Source organism: Hyaena hyaena, unplaced genomic scaffold (genome assembly GCF_003009895.1).
Source record: "Hyaena hyaena isolate Hyena2069 unplaced genomic scaffold, ASM300989v1 scaffold_528, whole genome shotgun sequence".
In the NCBI taxonomy this organism is placed as follows: Eukaryota; Metazoa; Chordata; class Mammalia; order Carnivora; family Hyaenidae; genus Hyaena; species Hyaena hyaena.
In genome coordinates, this window is record NW_024081158.1 from 1,016,770 (window position 1) to 1,038,271 (window position 21,502).

Consider the following 21,502-nt stretch of genomic DNA (forward strand, 5'->3'; position numbering starts at 1 on the left):
AAATATTCTAATTCAAAGTCTAGAGTTAAAAAGAAAAATAGTGACCGTGATTTTAATTTTTCAAAGTTATAAATGGCTCAAGATTAACAAGGAGCACCCTGTTTCTGAACTAGGTCAATTTAATTGTGTTTTTCTTGGATACTTTGCTTGCATTACTATGACATCTGCATCTCAGTCCTAGGTGAAAGATGGAGTTCACAAGGGATGCAGTGGGAGACCCCATCCCTAGACTGTCTCCCACAGCAATAGTACCAAGGATAACTTTCTCCAGATTTACTATGGACAAATTCACTTAATAATTCTTCACAAATGATATGCTCAGCTCCTGGGAGGATGGGGATCACTTTTAAACGCATGGTCTGTCTGTCTCCCAGGAAATGAAGGCTCAGGGATCACGATGTTAGCTTCACATTCAAGCGGATGACTCTTGCTCGATGATCTCCAAGGCGATGACCTCAGCACCCTCCTCGCCCAGGTTGTTGGCGGCTTCGTTCCTCAGGTCCTGATGGCAGATGTAAACCGGGATCTCACCGGCTTCAGCTGCGGCAGCGGCAGCGGCTGCAGCAGCGGCTGCAGCGCTGGCTGCGGCGCGGCGGGGGTTCCTCCTCCCCCAGCGCTGATCCCACTGGGTTTTGAATTGAGCCCAGTGGCGCTTCACGGTGGTTTGGACCTGGAAGAGAAAAGACGACCTTGTTTTCGCATAACTGTCATGATTGACCTGAGCTAAGTTTATGAATGAGCACAATTCTAGGAGCTCATCAGAGGTTAAAGGAGATCGAATTGTTAATTCTGATCCTAAGGACCCATGCAGGATATGCTCTGATTGGGGAACGTACCATCTCCAGAGAAGAATTTACAAATGGGAGAAGTGAGTTGCTTGCCTAAGCTACCACTGGCAAGGTCATTTGCTCTTTTGAGCAAAAGTCTCTTCTTTAGCTGTTCTATCCAATCAATGAAATTTGACTTGGTTTCATACCCAATATGGTATACATGGCATATCAGGGGGAAAAATTTACGAAAGTTTTTATCTGCTACCACCTCTGATAAGGCAAAAGCTTTCATCTAAACCTACACATTATTGGTTATGATGGAAACCATCGCACTGTTCTGGGTTTTATGATAATGGCCATCCATGGCTTGAGATAGACATGCCAGGTAAAAACTCTGGTTAATGGAGTGAAAGCTTATAAGAATAAAATTTCAATCTCTTTCTATTGAAAAACTTTTTTTTTTCACAAATAGTTTATTACTATTGAAAAACTTCTAATATGTAAATAAGCTTATCAAATATACTTTATAAATATGATAAACTCTGTATTGAGCACAAAAGGAGAAGATGCTAAAGTCAGGAAGCTCTAAATATGAAAACCACAATAAGCATAGCTGAAAACAACACGGGCAGTGATGTTGCTTTCCTAGCTCTGCTTTCTACAAAACTGAATTCAATTTAGTAGTCAAATTAATCTTTCCTGTTATCTCCTAGCATTAAGTGTTTACACATATGCTCCAAAGACTGTGCTCTTTGGGTTTGAGTTCCAGTTTGTTTGCTCCATGTTTTTTTTCCTTAAAAAAAACTTTGTAAAAAGGAGATCATGACACTAATTCAGAGTTATGAATAAGGTTTACTGGGTTTTAAATCACGAGTATGGTGCTGGTGCATAGCAGCCGTAATTGCCTACGTTGTCTCCTATTCTGTCCCCATGTTGACTCCCCTCTTCCACCCACCACCTCCAAGGATTTCCCAGTCAATGTGGCTAGATTTGAGAGAGCTAAGTGTCTCTCTTAATATTATCTAGCACTTTCAGTCTCGTATCTGGCCTACCTCTTTATTAAGGTTATTTACTGGTTGAAAATTGATTCATGTAAGTGTTTTGCCTCCTATGGCTTTGTGAGCACATCAGTAGAAGAGGTATAAATGTCAGCTGTAATATATACATAGAAAATGGATGGGAGCCATGGAAGAGGTACAGGTAAGGAAGAACAGAACAGTAAAGAAGAATAGCAATTAGGACAGTGCTGAATAACTGAGCATTGACTAGTTTGTTAACCCTCTGAGACATTTCTGTCTAGAGGTCAAGACACAAAGAGATGACAAAGCCTGAAAGATTGGGTCTGCTTATTTTTTCTAATTGAAATGATATACTCCTTTACACAATAGTTTTCTACACTCAGCTACTGCCATTCTAAATAGCAGTAGGGAGACATGCTCCAGATGGACTAAACTTGGTCAGGGTTATTCTTTTCAGAAGGAATTCAGTCCACTCCCTAGGTAACCTGAAATCTTGGCCTGATGGGTTTGTCCTTTAGGTATTTACCAAAAATGCCCCCATTTCAGTCACTCGGCCAGGCACAGATAGAAGGGATCCGGGTCCTGTAAGAGCACTCAGACACCAGGAACAGAACTGCCGTTAGGCAGAAGTGGAAAATTCCCATCCATCATTCTACTGCTTTTGCCTGAGTTGGCTCATCTCTCTGCCAAAGTGGTTTTAAGACACTTATTGCCTTGACCCTAATTCTCCAATATTAACAAACTGCTGGTCTCTCTCCACCAGCTATGGCTTCTTCCCATCAGGGGAAGAAGCCCTGTGTTCCCCTCTGACTGGAATGCCCCTCCCCTACTCTTCACTAACACCAAAACTTGTTTTTCAGGACTCAATTCTATTTCCCCAGAAACTTTTCTTGACCCCTTAATACAGAGTTAGGAATCTCTCTTCTGTGCTCTTGTTGCACTTATTCTCCATTCATTACAGGTCTTGCTACTTTATATTATAATGCTTGGTATGTCTCTCCTATACAGTGAAATCCTTAAAAGCAGGACCCTTGTCTTGTTCATTTTCATATTCCCAGAACCTGTCATGCTGTTTGGCATATAGCAGTTATTCAACAGATACTAGTTGACTGATTGTCAACATCCATTCTCTTTTAGCCAAGAAAATGATCACTAATGACTATATTATAATTAGTGCATTGGTGTTCAGTGGTACCGGGGTAGGAGAGGAGCTGAAAACATCTAGAGCAAATCTAATAAGAAATTGAAATTCTCCTTCATGCAAATATGAAATACTGGGTTTTGATATAAGACCCAGAATCACTGCTTTTTGAGAACTTGAATTCCTTCCTGAGGTGAACTGTAAGGCATTGTATGTTAGATCATGTATAACTGTTACTGGATCTTCTCTCATGCCATGGTATATGCTTTTGGGAGCTGTTCTTGAGCTCCAATGAGTTGCTACTTTTGGAAATGATCAGAAGCAAACATTTATTATCTTAAACCAGCAACCAGCTGGGCAGGAAAGAAAGATTGTCTATGGGTAATATCATACCACCTTTCCATTATTTTTCACCTATAGTATCATTTCACTGGATCTCATTCAATCCCATGAAAGAAAGGATCAAACTTTGGGTCAGGCACTGCCTCTGCCCACATTAGCCTTGTAATCTTGGGTAGGGTAGTTAAAGTCTCTGAGACTCCTTTCTTCAATGCAACTCTTCTACCTCACTGAGCTGTTTGCAGGATTAAATTGTTACAGTATGTATTTAAAGTGGCGTCTAAGTTTTTAAGTGTCATACAGGGAGGTTACTGTTATTATTGCTATTACTATACTATTATTATGGCAGGATGTTGACCTCAAGTCTTTAGACTAAAAGGAAACTCGTGTGTGTGTGTGTGTGTGTGTTGGAGGGTGGTGGTGCTAAGAAAATAAAAATAAGCTCTAATTACACACAGATACAGATAGTTTCTGATATCATACGTTCTAAACTAAGTGTTGACAGAGTGCTCTACCACCCAGGTTTGCTTCTTCATGGATTTCTTTGCAATGTGTTTTTCTGTTGGGACAAGCCAAGAAGTGGCATTATTTGGGTTGTATTGTCTATTCAGTGTAGGTACTTAAGTGCTTTAAATGCCAAGTTTGTAATCTAGGAACCATCAAATGCCCTGTTGAGGAATTAGGAAATATATTGTTTCAACATATTTTTGGAGAAGTAATGTCCCCAGACAAAGGGAAATGATAGTTTCTATGGATTCAGCATCTCTCAAATACCAACACTGTCTTTATAGCTAAAACTTACACAGATATTTAGAGGTATCCAAGGCAAGTTTAGTGTAAGTTTAGAGTGAGTTTATAAAAGTGTCTAGCACACACACACACAAACACATAAAAGTCTTTTTTTCTCCTCACCTGTTCTTTTAAAATAATCTCCATTGGAGTACCCATGCATGTTAATGAAGCACCCTGCCCAACATGAGGCCAAAGGGTTTGAGACCTATTTCATGTTTTTAATATTATTATTACAGAAATGTTCATAGCCTTCTATAATTGCATTCCTGAATTATAAACCTATTCTTTTGTGTGAAGATAACAATCCACTTCAATTTGTAAACCACATGTATAAGAATAGACCCTTAGCAGGATGTAAAAGACACTTGAATAATTATAGTTTAATAGGGCAATTATCTCCTACAATACCACAGGTTAGGATTGATGCTGCTTTGATCACAAGAATAAGAGCATTGAATCTGTTTGGAAAAAAAAAAACAAACCAGAGAGACTTCATTGCTTCTGAAAAGCATCAGAAATGTTAGGAGAGGCCAATGGGATAAATATATAAAGTTTGAATTGTATAAATTCATTACTCATTATAAAAATAATTAACACAGATCACTTTACGTTTTCCCTAATTATATCAATTTATTTATTGCTACCTTTAAAAATAGAGCCCTGGACTGATGGTTTGAAGATATTTTTGCACCTGGCTCTATTGTTAACCATCTGTATAAGGCTGGTACACTTGGGCCTCAGTTTCTACATTTATGAAAAAGAAAATCAGGTTGGAATCTTTGTGGTTGGACTTAAATGCTTTTATCTTTGGCCATTGTTTTCCTTAAATTCAGTATAAGCACCAGCAGTTATGTACTGTTGAATGGAAGGTGGGGTTTATCCCTGGGAGTTTTGATTCAAAGAATGAAAAGATTTTCAGACTTGCTCCCTCATATCTTCCCCTACTGATGCCACAACTGAATAGACCTACTGCCATCTAAATTTAAGATTAAAAAAATCATGAGTTTTAAAAACACTTTAAATCCACTGGGAAGTTAAAAAGTAGCTGGATGCCTTCAATGCTTTTTTATGACTTTTTGAAGCTGGATCTCTATTTAACCCTCTTGATTAGATGCTGAGGGGGAACTTCTGAATATTATTCATAAAGTTGCCAGTGACATTTCTTTCCATCCTTTGGGAACATTATCTTTACTGGTCTTTATCTTACAGAATTTACATGTTCTACAGTTTGAGGTAATTGGGTACTGCAACATGATAAGATCAAGTTTTCTAATTCCCTTTTCCTACCTATTCTCCTATGTTTGGGGAAGCTTTCCATTCTAGAAGACAATAAATGAATATCATCTATAATAAGGTTAATATTTTTGAAAATATGTAACTATTGTGTTTCTTAAATAACATTTCCCTGCAACTCCCTCATTCATTAAAAGAGAGAGAGAGACAGAGAGAGAAAGACAGAGAGACAGCCTGAGCAGAGGAGGGTCAGAGAGAGAGGGAGATACAGACTCTGAAACAGGCTCCAGGCTCTGAGCTGGCAGTCAGCACAGAGGCCGACACAGGGCTCGAACCCATGAACCGTGAGATCATGACCTGAGCCAAAGTCGGTCGTTTAACTGACTGAGCCACCCAGGTGCCCCATGGGAGTAAATTTCTAAATAGAAAAGCTTATCTTTGCATATGAAGTGAAAGCCTTACTGCTCTGAAAACAGAATTTTACTAAAGCCATAGTACAGAGAACACACAGGATGTGACATAGGAAGAGTCCCTTGCAGACAAGAAAGGGAAGGAGGACCACAAAACCCTTCTAAGCCCCAGAGGAAGAGAAGAGAGAAATACAGAGACACAAAATGACCTTTCATTTCCCCTTCATGGGGGAAATGCCTGGAGAAATGGGGAGAAGAAGGAAAGCAGGAATAACAGTAACACCCCAGTGTAATAAATCTTGCTCTTATGATTCTGAGGGCACAGTTCTAGAAATTGATAGCCCTGTAAAGAAGTCCCACATTTGGCCTGGTACCATGTCTAACTTGGTGCCTGAGCAGTGACTGTGACATTCCTGAAGACAGATTCACAGGCCTTTCTCAGTGTGAAGAAAGGAGGCTGACTTCCCAGTCTCCTCAGAGAAATGGTATGATCAGAACAGGAGTAGGGCCTGGTCAAGGAGACTTTGGAGTAGGAGTAAAATGATCTGTACGGTTCTCAGAAGTGGGAGGAGCCACCATGAGTTTCAACCCAGGTGCCAGGATAATGCCAGTTTCCACACACTCCAATCTGTTACTGTTAAACTGAGATTCTCCTGATCATGCTGTTTTGATCTACAAACTATTTTAGGCACAATGCATGGACAATAGCAAGAAACATGAAAAAGGAAGAACATTCACTGCCTTGTTAGTGCTCTCTGAATTTTTAAGTTGCAGCTTGGAAACATTTGGGTATCTTTATAGCTGTGATCATTTAGAGGTCCCTTAGACAGTTAATAATTTACTGAAATAGAGTGGTCAATCCCACATTCTTGGAAGACTTGTAGGAACCATTTGATCCATAAGCACACTCTCATGGTCACCTCCTGATTCCTACGACTGTAACTCTCCAAATTCCTTCCCTGTTTCTAGTCTATTCATCCTATCTGATCCATTTGCATAACAGGGATCATTGATAACATACAGATAAAAATACAGAAATGAAAACCTCAATCTGCATGGTCTAACTGACATATTAACCCCCGAGATCTCTGCTAAAACTCAACATTCTGCCAGGCAAAGCCCAATCCCAACTCTCAGATGCAGCTGCAAGAATTTCCTGCATGTTCGAGTTCCCTGCCTGTGTTTCATGTTGTAAGACTGTCTGTTCACAAAGGGCCTCGTTGAGATCCACAAGCCTAAAATTCATGGGGCTGTGATATTACATTTGACACAGTAAGCAATTCTATCTTATTAGAAATGTCACACTTGTAGCTTCTTCTGGTAAGAGAATCTTAATTAAAATGGAGACGGTTTCTTTACTTCAAAAAGCAGAGATAACATACTCAAATGAACTAGAAACATTCAGTTGTTCAGAAGCATCCCTTGGCTCGCTTTCTTTGCCTCACACTCCCAAAGACCCCATTATGGTTAAAACACAGTAAGCACTGAGGTATTTTACAAACACATACAATCCTCTCGGGTTTTCAAGGCGTGCCCCATTCTGAACCTGATTTTTATATTAGCCCTATACGGATATTGCTCTAGATGGGAAAATTTATTTTGTATGGCACCTGTTACAACTCAAAAGACAGAGACGTATGTTCATAGAAACTGATATAAAGATGAGGTGACCTAAGTCCTATTTATTTTTTTAATTAGTTTTTGCTATTCTTCAAAGAACAACAACAACAACAACAACAAAACAAAAAGAAAAACAAAGAGACAGTTTGACAGCTGGCAGCAAAAAGATATCTTTTTCATTTCTATCCCAGGCCTTCAGTCTCGCCCCAGCAATAGTGAATACATAATATATTTTTGTTGAATTAAGGAATGAGTTTATAAATGAAGGGAGGAACAAAATATACCAATTAAAAAGGAGAATGAGAATGACAAAAATCCCACACTGCAATGTTGAGGGTGGAGATAAATTATAGGTCACAGGTGGCAAAATATTATAGGTGCTCCCTGTTGAACTGAAGAAATAAAGAATGGAGACTCAATTAAATATTAATTGATTATGTTTAGAAAACCATTCTCATTACTAATAGAAAAATATTTTTATTGCTCTCTTAATAAAATGTGACTTGCCTTGGTATAGAATTATTCTTAATAGGAGTCGATGTAAAATTATAAAAAATAATTGTATATTAAAATTCATGTGGTATATAACTAGAGAACGTATACCAACAAAGCTCCAGGGGGGAATCATAGACATATTACAGAGCAACGAAAATATGAAAACAAACAGGTGGTATTTAGAAATTAGACTCCAACTCCCAAATAAATGCTACAAGCTTTTTTTTTTTTTTTTTTTTTTTAAAAAAGACCTAGTACAGAACAGTGGAAGATGCAATTCATTTAACTAGGAATCAGAAAATTTGGGTTCTAGTCTGGTTATACAGTTATGACTGTGACACTGTGCAAGTCACATGTTCTTCCTGGAGTGTAGATTTCTCACCTGAAAAATGAGGGCGCTTACAAACCATGTTTCTTGAAGCCCTGGATACTCTGTGGTACAAATTTAAGCAGCTCCACTTTTTTTTTTTTTAATTCAAGTAAAATTAACATGTGTTGCAAGATTTCATTCTTTTTTATGGCTGAGTAATATTCCATTGTATGTATATACCAGATGTTCTTTATCCATTCATCCATCAGTGGATTCTTGGGCTGCTTCCATATCTTGGCTATTGTAATTAATGCTGCTATAACTTAGGGGTGTACTTATCTCTTTGAATTAGTGTTTTCATTTTCTTTGGGTTAATAGCTAGTAGTAGAATTACTGGATTGCATGATATTTCTATTTTTAATTTTCTAAGGAGCCACCATACTGTTTTCCACAGTGGCTCCACAAGTTTGCATTTCCAGTGACAATGAGCAGCACCATTTTTATGCTTTACAGTTGGGGTCCTAGGCAAGATTTCATTGGAAGAAAGGGAACTCTGACTAAACCTCCCCTGAAAACAGTGGCCATATGGATCTCTAGATTTTACTGATCTAAATATTTAGATAATAAGTTACTTATTCAAGAATACTTTTTGAGTCTTAACTTCAGGGCTGTTTTCAAAATGTTGAATAAGTGATATGATACCAGCACTAAGCAATGGGGAAAAAAAAAGTGATGAAGCAGGACAAATTGGCTGGATATTGGTTTTGCTCCAATGAGGACTTGGGTTTTCCAAAGGAATGGGAGCATGACTTCTACTATGGGAATCCAGAATAGCTTTCACTACTGCTGCTCAAGGTACTGACTAACTTAAGGTGCCATCCAAGGAAATCAGAATGTAGCTGCCTGTCTGGATAGTATCTGCAATTGTACCATAGCAACATAGATGAGAGCGAGCTTCAAGTAGTGGAAGAAACATGATCCTGCAAGTCATGAAACCCTGTGAGGTCAACTGTAGAAGTGAGAGCAAATGAATTGTGCTCTTTGGGAACTGTAAAGTGCTAGCTTTATATAAATGAGTGATGGTATTATGTGAAATGCTTACCTCGTTGTTGCAGAAGCAGTAAATCACGGCAACGAAGAATCCCTAAAAAAGGAGGAAAATAGAGTTGAAGTTATTTTTGTGTGCATTATGTTATATAGGAATCAATAGAAATAGCCTGGAGAAGAAAATTTCACTATCACAATAGCAAGTCAAGGTTTGAGAAAAGCAATTACTAGCACTCATATTCAGTGTTTCATTACAAGAATATTCCAGTTTAAAAGGGATATAGCTTCCAGCTTGGGGTCCAGTGGAGGCATTTCATACTGATAGAAGCATGTGCTTCTCTATCCTCTGTTTTCATGGCATTGGTGACTATGATGATAATAATCCAGGTTGGGAAACTGATTGGCATTGGTGATGTTGATATTCAAAACTTTTAATGAAAGAAAAACAAATGTGGCCCTCAAAATACTGGAGAGGGGGAAGGAAAGGTTGAAAGGATGGTGGGAATAGAAGCTCTGTCCTCAGTACTGTGCAGTGGGTCCATCCCTGGACAAACATCTGTCCTTAGGAAGATGCTTTCATAAAGCTCATACTCCCCATTTCCTTCTTCAGTTTTGAGATTCAAGAAAAGAGGAAACAGGCAGTGAGAAAGAGAGAAGCTGTATCCGTTCCAGGTTACATATATTTGAAAAGGTCTTCTAATCATCTATGAGGCCTAGAAAATGGTTCACCCTATGTCAACTAGCTGAGCAAGTAATTGAATAAATATACCATTGGTTTCTTTACCTGGAAATGAATCAGAGAGTGCATCAGATAATCATAGATCTTCCCAAGCATCTTGTTGGATGGCCTCCAGGGAAAGACGACAAACTGGATTCCCAGCAGGGGCACCAGGATCAGAGTGGCCCTCACAGCCTTCAGGTACATGTGCGATTCCGCCTCTTGGGTTTCCCTCAGTTTGCTCACAAGCACCCGGACGATGTTGAGCAGGAAGAAGAAATTGACCTGCAAAGATACGATGTTATGAGCAAATCATCTATGTCAGTACTACTGAAGGGTGCCCCTTTCTTCGCTTCTTGTTTATCTATTCCTGGGAGCAGATGTCACCTCTGCAGGACATGAGAGATAGCTTGTGACATGGTGTGATTTGCTCAGCATTGCTGGGAGCATCAGTATAAGCAAAGACCATTTCAGACATGAATTAACATTTCTTTTTTTTTTTTTTCCAAATGAGAAAATATTATTCCTGCATATGTAAATATATTAGGTTCAATTCTAATGAGGGAAGTTTATTTTTTATTTTGATTTTCATAATTTTTACAAAGGAGCATCATAGATGACACTTTTCGATCTTGCTTTCTGGTTATTGCATTGCGAAGATTTTTTCTTTAGGCAGGACTACTTAACCAGCGGTGAAATGGGGACCGAAACATTTATCTGTAAAGTATATGTAGTGGAGACAGCTAACCTAGCCTTCTTTTCTTTTTCATAACATCTTTTTTAGAGACAATCACTTCATTGAGGTATAATGCACATTCAGTAAAATGAAGATTTAAGTTTCCATTCAAGAAGTTTAGAGAAAGGTGTGCACTTGTGTAACAATCACTCCAATTAAGAAAAGAGCATTTTCATCACCCCAGAAAGTTCTCTCCTGTTCCTTTGTGGTCAGCAACCCCCTCCCCTCCACCTCAAGCAACCACTCACGTCTATTACCATAGAAATGGAGTATTATATAGTATGTGCTTGTTTTTGTGCCTGGCTTCTTTGCTTTGACATAATCTCTGTGAGAGTCATCCATAGTGGATATATTAACATTCCATTCATTTTTATTGCTGAGGAGTACTCTGTTATATGGGTAATACACGTAACTGTTTATTCATTCTACTGTTGATGGAAATTGGCACAGTTTCCACAATTTGACTATTATGAATAAACATGCTATGAACATTTGCATACAAGTCTTTGTGTGGACATACGTTTTCATTTCTCTTGAACAAGTACCCAGGAGGAGAACTGCCTGTTGATATGATAAGCCTGTATTTAACTTTATAAGAAACTGCCAAACTGTTTTTCAAAGAGGTGGCTTCATTATTTGTTCCCTTCAGTACTAGATGAGAATTTCAGATGTTCTCCACCCTTGTCAACACTTGGTATGGTCACTCTTTTCAATATTAGTCATTCTAGTGGTTGCCAAACTACTTTTGGCTGTGATGATTAGTTTTGAAACCAAAGTTGTTTTTAAAATTTATTTATTTTTAAATGATTAGAATGAGTCTTCAACCTTGAAGAGAAGTAACACGATTGCCCCCAAAAATTCAATAAAGGAGAGAGACCATTATTAATAAATAAACTCTTAGGAGGTGTTGGAAATATTCAAGACCTAGATTGGTGGACCTTTGTGAGGACTGTCAGGCTGGTAAGTACGTCGCTACTCTGGGGAGGGGCAGAAGAAATTGGCTTTGGACTGGAGAGACTGGTTACTAATGAATACTTGTTCAGTATGGGAGCAGAACATGGTGTGTAACTCAGACTATTTTTATTTTTCTCATTCCTATCCCAAGAAAATATTGTCTTTGAGGTTGGTGGGAAAATTAATGTCTAAATACTAAATTTGATGGTTCTGATGCTGGCCACCATATAGTAAACACTGAGTAGAAACAAAGAGGTTGGAAATAGATGCAGGTGGTCATATTTTCCCTTATCCCAACTTCTTACTAGCTATGTGATTTGGGGTGAGTTTACTTGAATCGTTGGGTCTAGTTTTCCTACTGAGTAAAACTAGTCCTGATATATCTACTTTGAAGGGTTGCTGTTAGAAACAGCATGGCAGTGTATGAGAAGTGCTTGAAATACTTTAAGTACATGCTGAGAGGGAGTTCCAATGATGGCTCATGTACCAAAGATGAAATGAAGATGGTTTTGTTTGGCAGAGACCAGGGGAAGAGGTGCAGATGGATTCTGTGGATTTTTACTTTCTTTGCAGAAACACTTTTTTTCTTTACCATTCCTCAAACCCTTGATTTTTACTTTTAATTAGAAGCATTTAGTTATAGCATTATTTAATGAAAACTGTATTTTTCTTATGGTAGGTGTAGAAATGAACTTATGCCCTTTCCCCAGTTGTGTTAAACATTTTTTTTTCATTTGAAGATCTTCACGTAAAATTGTTATAGATGATCTCATTATGGGTTATAATTAAATTAGCCTAATTTTGAAGTTTGAATACACATGCTACACAGATCCATCTCTACAGAAATCCTCTCAAAGAGGTAACACTTAATGAATTTAAAAAGCAATTCTCAATGACAATAACAAAATAAATAAAAAGCAATTCTCACCACCAGTGCTGCCATCACGGGGCCATGGATGATGTAAAGCAAATGGGTTTCCACACTCAGCCAGCAGCTAAAAAAAAAAAAAAAAAAGGAGGCAATACATGAATATAAATGCATTTTATTTACAAATATGTTCACTTAAAAACCACCAAAATACTTACTTGTCATTGAAGTACAGCGCCCGAGTAATAGCATGGATAGTGGTCGGCACCAGCGGGAACCCTAAAAATGTGAAAAAGTAGAGATCACACCTAGCATCTTGTCATAAGCTACAAGTAGGGTTACACAGAAAATGGTAGATTATTTTCAAAAACAGTGGCAAATTTTAATGTCTCTATCAAAATATTTCCCTGATGTTTTTGCACAAAGTATTGTTGGTCAAACCAGATAAAAATGTTCTTGGTTTGAACATCATGTGCTTTCAGAATTTGGTTAAGAGCATTTCTAGGTAATTAAAAACCTTGTACAAATTATCCAAGATGGTAGGTACATTATTACTCTCATTATGATGATTATACCATTGTTGTCTGTGATGCTGATGATGCTGATGCTGATGATGACGACTATTAGCTGAGACCAGAAATCTTTTCACTGTGTGTGAACTGGATTCTGCTATAGAGAGGAGTTGGGTCACCATGGAGGGAAGTGACCTGCGACATCTTATAGGGGCATTCGCCTGATTACTCTGAATGCCTTGATGATGTTCATTGTGTTTCTTATAGGCTTCTTGTATTTCTGTCTATTTATATCTCATGCACTGTTCCTGTTTTCTTTCCATAAGAATACTTCAGAGCAATACTGCATTACCTACCCCTCTGTACGTTCTGGATGCAGAACCTTTATTAAGACAGCTTTGTATCTACTTCCCTGACTAAACTTGAAGGGTTAGGTAAAAAACAACTTTGAAATTATAAATGGAACAATGGAGGTCTTGACTGGCAATGCATTCTGTCAGGGAACATCTTTTCAAAATAATTTTTCATTCTATCAGTGTAATCTAGAATGAAGTTGTGATTCTTATAAAACAAAATTTGTTTTCCCTCAGAGGTATCCCTGCCCAACAGAATATTCTTTGATTTGGTTGGGATATATGTGGAAAGAGTATTTAAAATTTTCATCAGATTAAGAAATGTATCTGAGAAGTGAGTTAGACCTCCACGCTTTTTTACAATTTTTTTTAAAAAAATTTACTTTTTTAGAGAGAGACAGACAGACAGACAGAGACAGACAGACAGGAGTGTGACCAGGGGAGGGGCAGAGAGAGAGGAGGAGACACAGAATCCAAACCAGGCTCCAGGCTCTGAGCTATCAACACAGAGTCAGATATGGGGCTTAAACTCACAAACTGCGAGATCATGACCTGAGCCGGTCAGACACTGAACTGACAGAGCCATCCAGGCACTCCTAGACTGCCACACTTCTATTTTCTGCGAGTTATATGCCAATAGAATGCCTCGGAATGTTTTTATCTAAGAACACCCTCAGCTTCTTAACCCATGAAGCATATAATTCAATAGGGCCACTGATTAAATGCTTGACCTGAGAGAACTTTGAGTTAGATTATTTACACAAAACATAGTTGTGTTTTATTAACAGAAGTTCTAACATACCATTTCCCCACTTGGGTTTTAGAAATAAATTCATTCTCTGGATTTATTCTGAAACCTACATTTTAGAATTAAACAGCAGAAGAAGCATATTGAGATCTCATTTCCACCACATCGTTTTGTAGAGAGGAAAATGTGTTCCTTACCATACAGAGGAGCATAGACCCCATATCTGTCAATTCTTAGTGCTCTTTGTCTTGCTCTCGCCACCAATGCCTCTTTTTATTCAGTTTGTTTTCTCTTTCCTCTTCCTCTCATCCCCCCAGGACCCCAAGAGCTATAACAACACTTCCTTCTACTAAAGTTGGTGAGAGTAAGAATAATCCTTTCTCTCTAGGATTCTTTTTCTAGGGAACTAGATAAATTCTGTGTGTTCATTGCAAAAGTCCACAGGGGGAATTTCCTTCTTTGATTTATAACAAGAGGAGAACCAGCAAGGCGATGAATCAATCGGAAGAGGGTTGTAAAATAAATGACTTTTCTGAAAACTAAACTTCACTATTTAAAGCTACTTCGATTTGAGAGAAGTCAACTAGTAAGTGGCCCCGTGCAGATTTGTGAGGGGGTAACTACCAAAAGAAGCATTCTTTCACTTTCTCTTGGGAAGAACTGTACTACCAGGTACTTTTCTCCCAGAGGGTGATGTTCATAATATCTCTTATAGTCTTTAGGATCTGCTCCAGATTCTGGAGTGGGTAATATTATTCACACCTGAAATGAATGGATGGGGTGTATGTCACCTGGAATCAGAGTTAGGTCTGAGGACATATCTTTCTTGGGCCAGATTTCCCAGTGGGACTGCTGTCCCACTTTCATACTCTTTCAAAGCACAGGTTATGCCTTATTTCATGGCATTGTAAAATTTGGGACCTATCATACTGTTTGGGAATGAAAATAATTTCAAAAAGACAGTAAAAGTAATATCAAGTAGAAATGTCTTCTCTGCTCCGTTAAATTCTTTAAAGATTCTGTGACACTATTCTTTTTGAGAAGTCATTTCAGTTGCACTTTTACTTGTTTTCCCCCCATCCAAAGATAATACTTGTCTAAAGTTCTAAGACAGAACTGTTGCTTTAAAATACATCACCATGGTTGCTCTCAATTTTGTTCTTAGAGAGGGTAAAGAGTTTAGTGGGATTATGGAGTGTGTGTGTGTGTGTGTGTGTGTGTTGGGGGGTGTGGGTGTGGGGGAGTGTTTGTAGGGGGAAAGAAAGATAGATTTATGTCTGCCATGCTAAAAAAATAATTGCATTTTAGAACTTTATTGGTTGACTATCTGTCTTTCCAAACATCTATCTAAGGGGAAGTGCAAATCCTCATGCTTTTAAATTTATGATTCTATGCTTACCTTACTGAGTGCAGTGTTCCTTAGGATTCCACTTCAATCATTCTGATAAAGTTTTAAGTTTTTTCTGATTAGCAAAGGTTAAGGTATTCCATGAATGTTTTACTTATTTTTATTGCCTTCTTTTTGATACAGCTGAACAGCTTGTTCTTTTTTCCCCTTGAATTGTTTATGCGTGTTAAGCAGATGTCTTCATCGAACTCTCTGTGATGATGTCAAAAGTTTTATAACTAATTCACAATGCATCAGTATGGAAGGAGTAGTTATAAATTGTTCCTTCCAGAATGCCCTCATCTCTGCTGAATGTCACAGGCAAGAATAAATTTATACTCTTTTGCTTCCAGGGAAAATTTTCTGAGTATGGCAGATAGATGTTTTTGAATAGTCAAAAACAGTACAAGAAATGTGCCATATATTTTATTTCATTGGAAATAAGTAAAACACATCAGACAGAAATGGTGTGTGTGTGTGTGTGTGTGTGTGTGTGTGTGTGAGAGAGAGAGAGAGAGAGAGAGAGAGAGAGGGAGGCAGGCTGGGAGTGTGATGTTATCTTCAGGTCTTCAGTTGAAAGGCATCTGACCAGCACCAATCATTACTATTGTGATGGTCAGAATTACTACTGGGGACATTAAACTATATCCAGTTGATTTCTGGTATGATCAGCTTTGGAGGACTAGAAATCTCTGACAAGGTATATGTGAGGCTGAGATTGTCAGGGAAAGGTAAGATCAGCCTCCTGTGGAAAGACGCAGCTAAAAGAAAAAAAAATAATAAAGGACTATTTTGACCTTTGTATTCTGACCTGTTTCGAGTACAAGGAAGAGCAAGAGAACCTAGCACTTGATGTGGGACTGGCAGGATAGTCACAAGCCTGATTTCTAATCTCGCTGGATGATTTAAGTCACAGAATGAGGGGAGCATGAAGGAGCAGCCCACAAGATGAGACGGTTTAAGTTGTATTTCAAATGGGCTGTCTGGTTCACAGAGACCCTTCTCCCATTTTTTTTTCTGGATGGGTCATCCATCCACAAACATGTCTGCACTATGTGATTGATATCCCTCTCAAAGTCCTTGGTCATGATTTATTGAACCATGACTGGCCCCCTAACTTCAGCTGGAGCAATCAGATTCCCTTGTCCTGCTATTCACAATTGGGACTTAAGAGACGAACATCTACCTAGTGCTTTTGTGTACCTGGGACAGAAAAAAATGTGAGCTCAGGAAAATTTGTTTACCATGAGGATTAGGGGAGCAGAGACCCTGTGATCTATGTTCTGTAGAGAAATAGAAGGGTTAGAACATAAACTTAGGAAAAAACGAGACAAAAGATAGAGTGGGAGTCTTCCTGGTCTTTCAGTAGCTGAGCTGTGTTTCAGCCCTTGACTTCCATGAGATACTCTAGATTCTGATAATTTCTCTCTTTTTGCTTAAATTAGAAAATTGTATTCTGTGTTACTTGCAACCAGTGTCAAAGCATCATTAGCTCAACAATGAGACAGCCCAAAGATCTGCTGCACTAACTCAACATTATAGACTTACTCTATTGGTTTTGGGTCACGTGTTTTGTTAAAGTCCATATACTCCTGTTAGAGAGGGTGTTATAGAAACAAATATTTCATAGGGCCAGCCCTGGTGTAGATGTGGAGATTTTAGGTCACTTATATGACTTCCCAGACATATTTCCATACATTGGTGACAGTGCCTGCTGAGTAGGGGGTTTAAATACAGAGTGATGTTTTAAGAAAGCCTTTGGAATATCTTCTCTCCTCATTAAATCTTTCCTCTCTTATCAATATTTTAGGGGTCCCCCAAAATGCTGCATTAATGGGCAGGTTTAATTGAGGGCAATTCACAGCCCCTGCTCCAAGAGCCATCATTACCCTGTTAGTGGAGAATAAGGTAAGCTTTTGGCTCTACGGTTAGGATCCTCCTCTGGTCTGGGAGGTTCACAGGATGTCTTTTTGTGATAGGGCTGCATGAGTTTTTGTCCCAAAGCTTTTTCCCTCTCCCTTCCTCACTATCTATCTAGTTCCCTTCCACCAGAGTGAGCCATACCTTAGCATCCCTGGGGAAGGGGAGAAATTTTAGAGTAGCCTTTTAGACCTCAGCACCCAAAGTCAATCTGTACAGAAGCAGCCATGGTTTAAGCAACCAACCACAGGCTTTTCAAAGTCATTGCCATGCACTGTGGTGTCAGGTAGGCTCCATATGGAGTCCCATGAAGTTATTTCTTCTTCAGTGGGGCTCTACTCCCTGACTTTTCACTGGAGGAGTTGTTGATGGATTTCTAGGAAGGAATGTTTTTGAAGAAGGGGGGCAGCAGCTGGATGGAGGTGACACAGAATTCAAAATGTGAGACTCTCCTTTGCTCTACAAACAGGTGATAAATAAAACTGAAAGGAGGATCTAGTCAGATCTTCTCTCAGTCAGAGCGTGTTTGTCCATCTGTTCGCTAGGTCTGTTCCCACAGAAACACATAATCATACCCCTTCTTCTCTGCACTGACCTCTGTGCCAGTCACAGTCCATATCAACTTGTTGATGGGCTTCTACTAAGCTCTCCAGGAGACTGAACTCCTGCCTCCAGCTGCGCCCCATCATTCCTCAAAAGACCTAGGCCCCTGACTCTTCTCTGAGACCAAGACTAGAAGAAGATTGTAAATACCCAGACAGAAGTGAAGGTGACTGGAAAAAGTACATACCCCAGCCCAAGAGATAATACCAACGCAGGTGTTGCTCCTCAGTGAACACAGCCACCACGATGAGTGTGTGCAGGTAGATTCCCTCACAGAGCATCCAGAAATAGTTGCACGCCATCATGTACTGGTGAAAGAAGTGCAGAATCTTGCAGCTCAGCTGTCAGAAAGAAATGGAGAAAGTCAGTGGAAGACCCTGGCTATGGTTTGACAGTGAACACAAAGTACATGCGAAAATGAGCCAAAGTATTTGCATTTAGCCTGCGTGGGCATCTTCCCACGGATTTGTGGACATGCGTCCCCCTCTATACCCACAAATCAGAATGATAGTGTGCAGAGCAGTAGTATTACAGGTAAAGAGCCATCCAGGGCAATGGAAGTCTAGTCCTCAAAATGTTCTTTTCTTGTTACATTCTGGTGACTTATATAGACTAGACAGGTTGATTTCCCTGCAATATTTCTTTTTTTTTTTTTTAATGTTTTTTTAATGTTTTATTTATTTCTAGGAAAGAGAGAGAGAGAGAGACAGCGTGAGCAGGGGAGGGTCAGAGAGAGAGGGAGACACAGACTCTGAAACAGGCTCCAGGCTCTGAGCTGGCAGTCAGCACAGAGCCCGACGCGGGGCTCGAACCCACGAACCGCGTGATCATGACCTAAGCGAAAGTCGGACGCTTAACCGACTAAGCCACCCAGGCGCCCCTTCCCTGCAATATTTCTGAGGCCCATGATTTTTGAGAGCATCCAAAGATTTTTCATGTGACTTTTATGGCCCTTTTTCTGTGGCCAATGAGGCAAATAACCCAGAAGTTGTTAATGATGCTCCTAAAGTTCATTGATCTGTTGGTGATGTCTCGTTAGCAATACAGAGGAGAGAACTAAGTGATACATTTTTCAAAAATGAGCTAGGAGCTATGCTGAACCCAACTGATGTGAGTGATTTTGTTTTCAAATGGGAGGCTTAGCTTCTATATTGGGATGCTAACGTTTGGCACACAGAGATTAGGATAGCATTCTTATTTAGTACTCAGTGCAGATGTAGGAGCCATACCTCTGGGGGAATCAGAGTAGCTACATACTGTTGTCTGTAGATAAATAATCACTGCTTCAACTGCATAACGGAATATCCTAAATTATTTTGTAGTCACATTTAGAATAGAGATTCTCATCTTGGCACTATAGATATTCTGGACTGGATGATTTTTGGTTGTGGGGTGCTGCCCTATCTATTGTTGGGTATATAGCAGTATTCCTGACCTCTGTCCACTAGATGCCAGTAGCATCCCCCACCCATTTGTGAAATCAAAAATGTCTCCAGACATTACCAAATACAGCAAAATGCCCCTGGTTGAGGAACACTACCCTAGATACCTAAATACCTAGAGTATTTAGTGCTGCTTAACTCTTAACAACGATGGCAACAACAACATTTAGCATTTAAGACTTGGGGCATTAGAGATGATTATTTGCATTATTATTTTACCAAATGCTCTGCTTTACATATTGCATTTTGAATCTGACTAATTTCAGGCCTTCTTCTTCTTCTTCTTCTTTTTTTTTTTTTTTTTTTTACTAAATAAGGTAGCCATAGCATGGCTGTCAGTACTGCAGTAACCTTCTTAGGACTACACATTTCTATTTAATGCAGAGCAGTAATAATTTATTTGCTGAAATCCAATGTGCTCAGTCCTTCTGGGACTCATAGAACATAGGGAAAAGCCAGCTGGGTCCACAAAAAGGCAAAATACTGCCTTTTCAGTGATAGAAGCAACTTCTGATTCTGACCAAAGTGGAACAGTAATGCAGAAAATTCAAAACATCAGGTAATCCAAAAGTAATTAATATTTGGCTTAGGAAGGCACTGGATTTTTTTTCTTTCATCTGAATGCCTTCCTGATTGGAACTATTTAATTTTATATTAGTTTGTATTTGCTAAGCAAATACTTGCTATGTGCACACGACACTCAAAGATATATGTGAAATAAGAAACTCAGTTGACACTCACTACTCTTATTTAAAAAGCCCTACCCCTCCTGGGTCAAGATTCCAGTGGAGCTGCTTTGGCGGCTCCCACTTGTGGAGGAAGGGAGAGAAAGAGGATGAAGATGACAGCCCTGTGCAAAGATGTGGTTCTGTGTCATCCACAGCAGCTTTGGCTGCATGTTTTACATACAGTCAATTCTCATTACTCACAGTTAGTTATGTTCTATAAAGTCACTACAAAATCTGATTTGGCAAATACTGAGCAATTGCTCCTAGGGGAAATACAGGGTTAGGTTCCTATAAGCCTCTGGTCAAAATATTTCCATCAACCAATCAATATATAACTTTGTTTTCTGTTTCTGTTTAAAGATACCTTATTTAATACATATTTTTGATTTGTTAACATTGAACGTATGCCTGAGGGAAACTCATCTAACGTACATGTTTTTTTCTGTAAGGTATGTCACAGCAGACTTGTGCTTAGGAATATGATAACACTTTGGCACTATGCTTGGGGGCTATTTTAAACAGTGAAATCACCCAACAAAAGCACCGAAGTGTGAAAAGCATGGCATTTAAATAGACCATGAAAAGGGCATTTACACTATAAGAGATGAAATAAGAAGACAGAGTGTTGCCGTGTTCAGCTTCAGCTGGGAACGTGTATGTCAGGTGACAGTGCTTTTTGCTACTCCGTGAATATCTGTAAATGGCCATGAAAGCACTGAGAATATGGATTTTGGACTTACAAATAAATTTTAACAAGTAGGCAAATTTGCAAATATGGGATCTGTCAATAATGAGGATCAATTTTATTTGGGTTCAGGGTAAGATATTCTTTGGAGGACAAGTGGCTCAAGAGTTCACAAAAATTCTGAAAACCATCAGTCTTCCCCAATATATCACGGATATGATTGGATATATACAGATGACATTGATTATAACATTTTATAAAACTGATCACCACTTAGATCAGCGGTTCATAAGTAGGGTTGTTTATCTGTATCACCTGGGGGCCACTTACAAAATATACATAACCAGACCTCATCTCCCTCCTGTATTTTCAAAATATTTTAGGAGTTTCTAATGTACATTCTTAGTAAAGAATCATGTGTCTGAGATATTCAAGGTCATTCTGTTGCATTCAACAAACATTTACAGAGCACCTAGCATGAACCAGGAACTATATTAACTCTATGAATATCAAGATGAATAGGCATAGTCATATTATCTCTGACTTGATTATAACCTTTCCCTCAAGGTTGGGGTGGGTAAACCAGGTAGTTATTCAACAGAGAGACAGGGCCTCTTGGTGAAGGTTAATCCTTCACATCATTCTGGGATGGTTTCTGCTTAGCAGAATGAG

At 38.9% G+C, this 21,502-nt stretch overlaps 1 protein-coding gene across 2 annotated transcripts in view; it reads right to left on the minus strand.

Annotated features, from left to right (window-relative positions):
- Window positions 1-342: 342 nt before the first annotated feature.
- CALCR (calcitonin receptor) overlaps window positions 343-21,502 on the minus strand; it is a 61,734-nt gene continuing 40,574 nt past the window's right edge. For both annotated transcript variants that reach the window (XM_039255451.1, XM_039255450.1), the window contains 6 exons: window positions 18,163-18,316; window positions 12,671-12,731; window positions 12,513-12,579; window positions 9,961-10,179; window positions 9,232-9,273; window positions 343-670 (listed from right to left, as the gene is read on the minus strand). In XM_039255451.1, coding sequence (XP_039111382.1) covers window positions 413-670; window positions 9,232-9,273; window positions 9,961-10,179; window positions 12,513-12,579; window positions 12,671-12,731; window positions 18,163-18,316 — 801 coding nt within the window. In that variant the 3' untranslated portion in view covers window positions 343-412. The remainder of the gene's footprint in view (window positions 671-9,231; window positions 9,274-9,960; window positions 10,180-12,512; window positions 12,580-12,670; window positions 12,732-18,162; window positions 18,317-21,502) is intronic.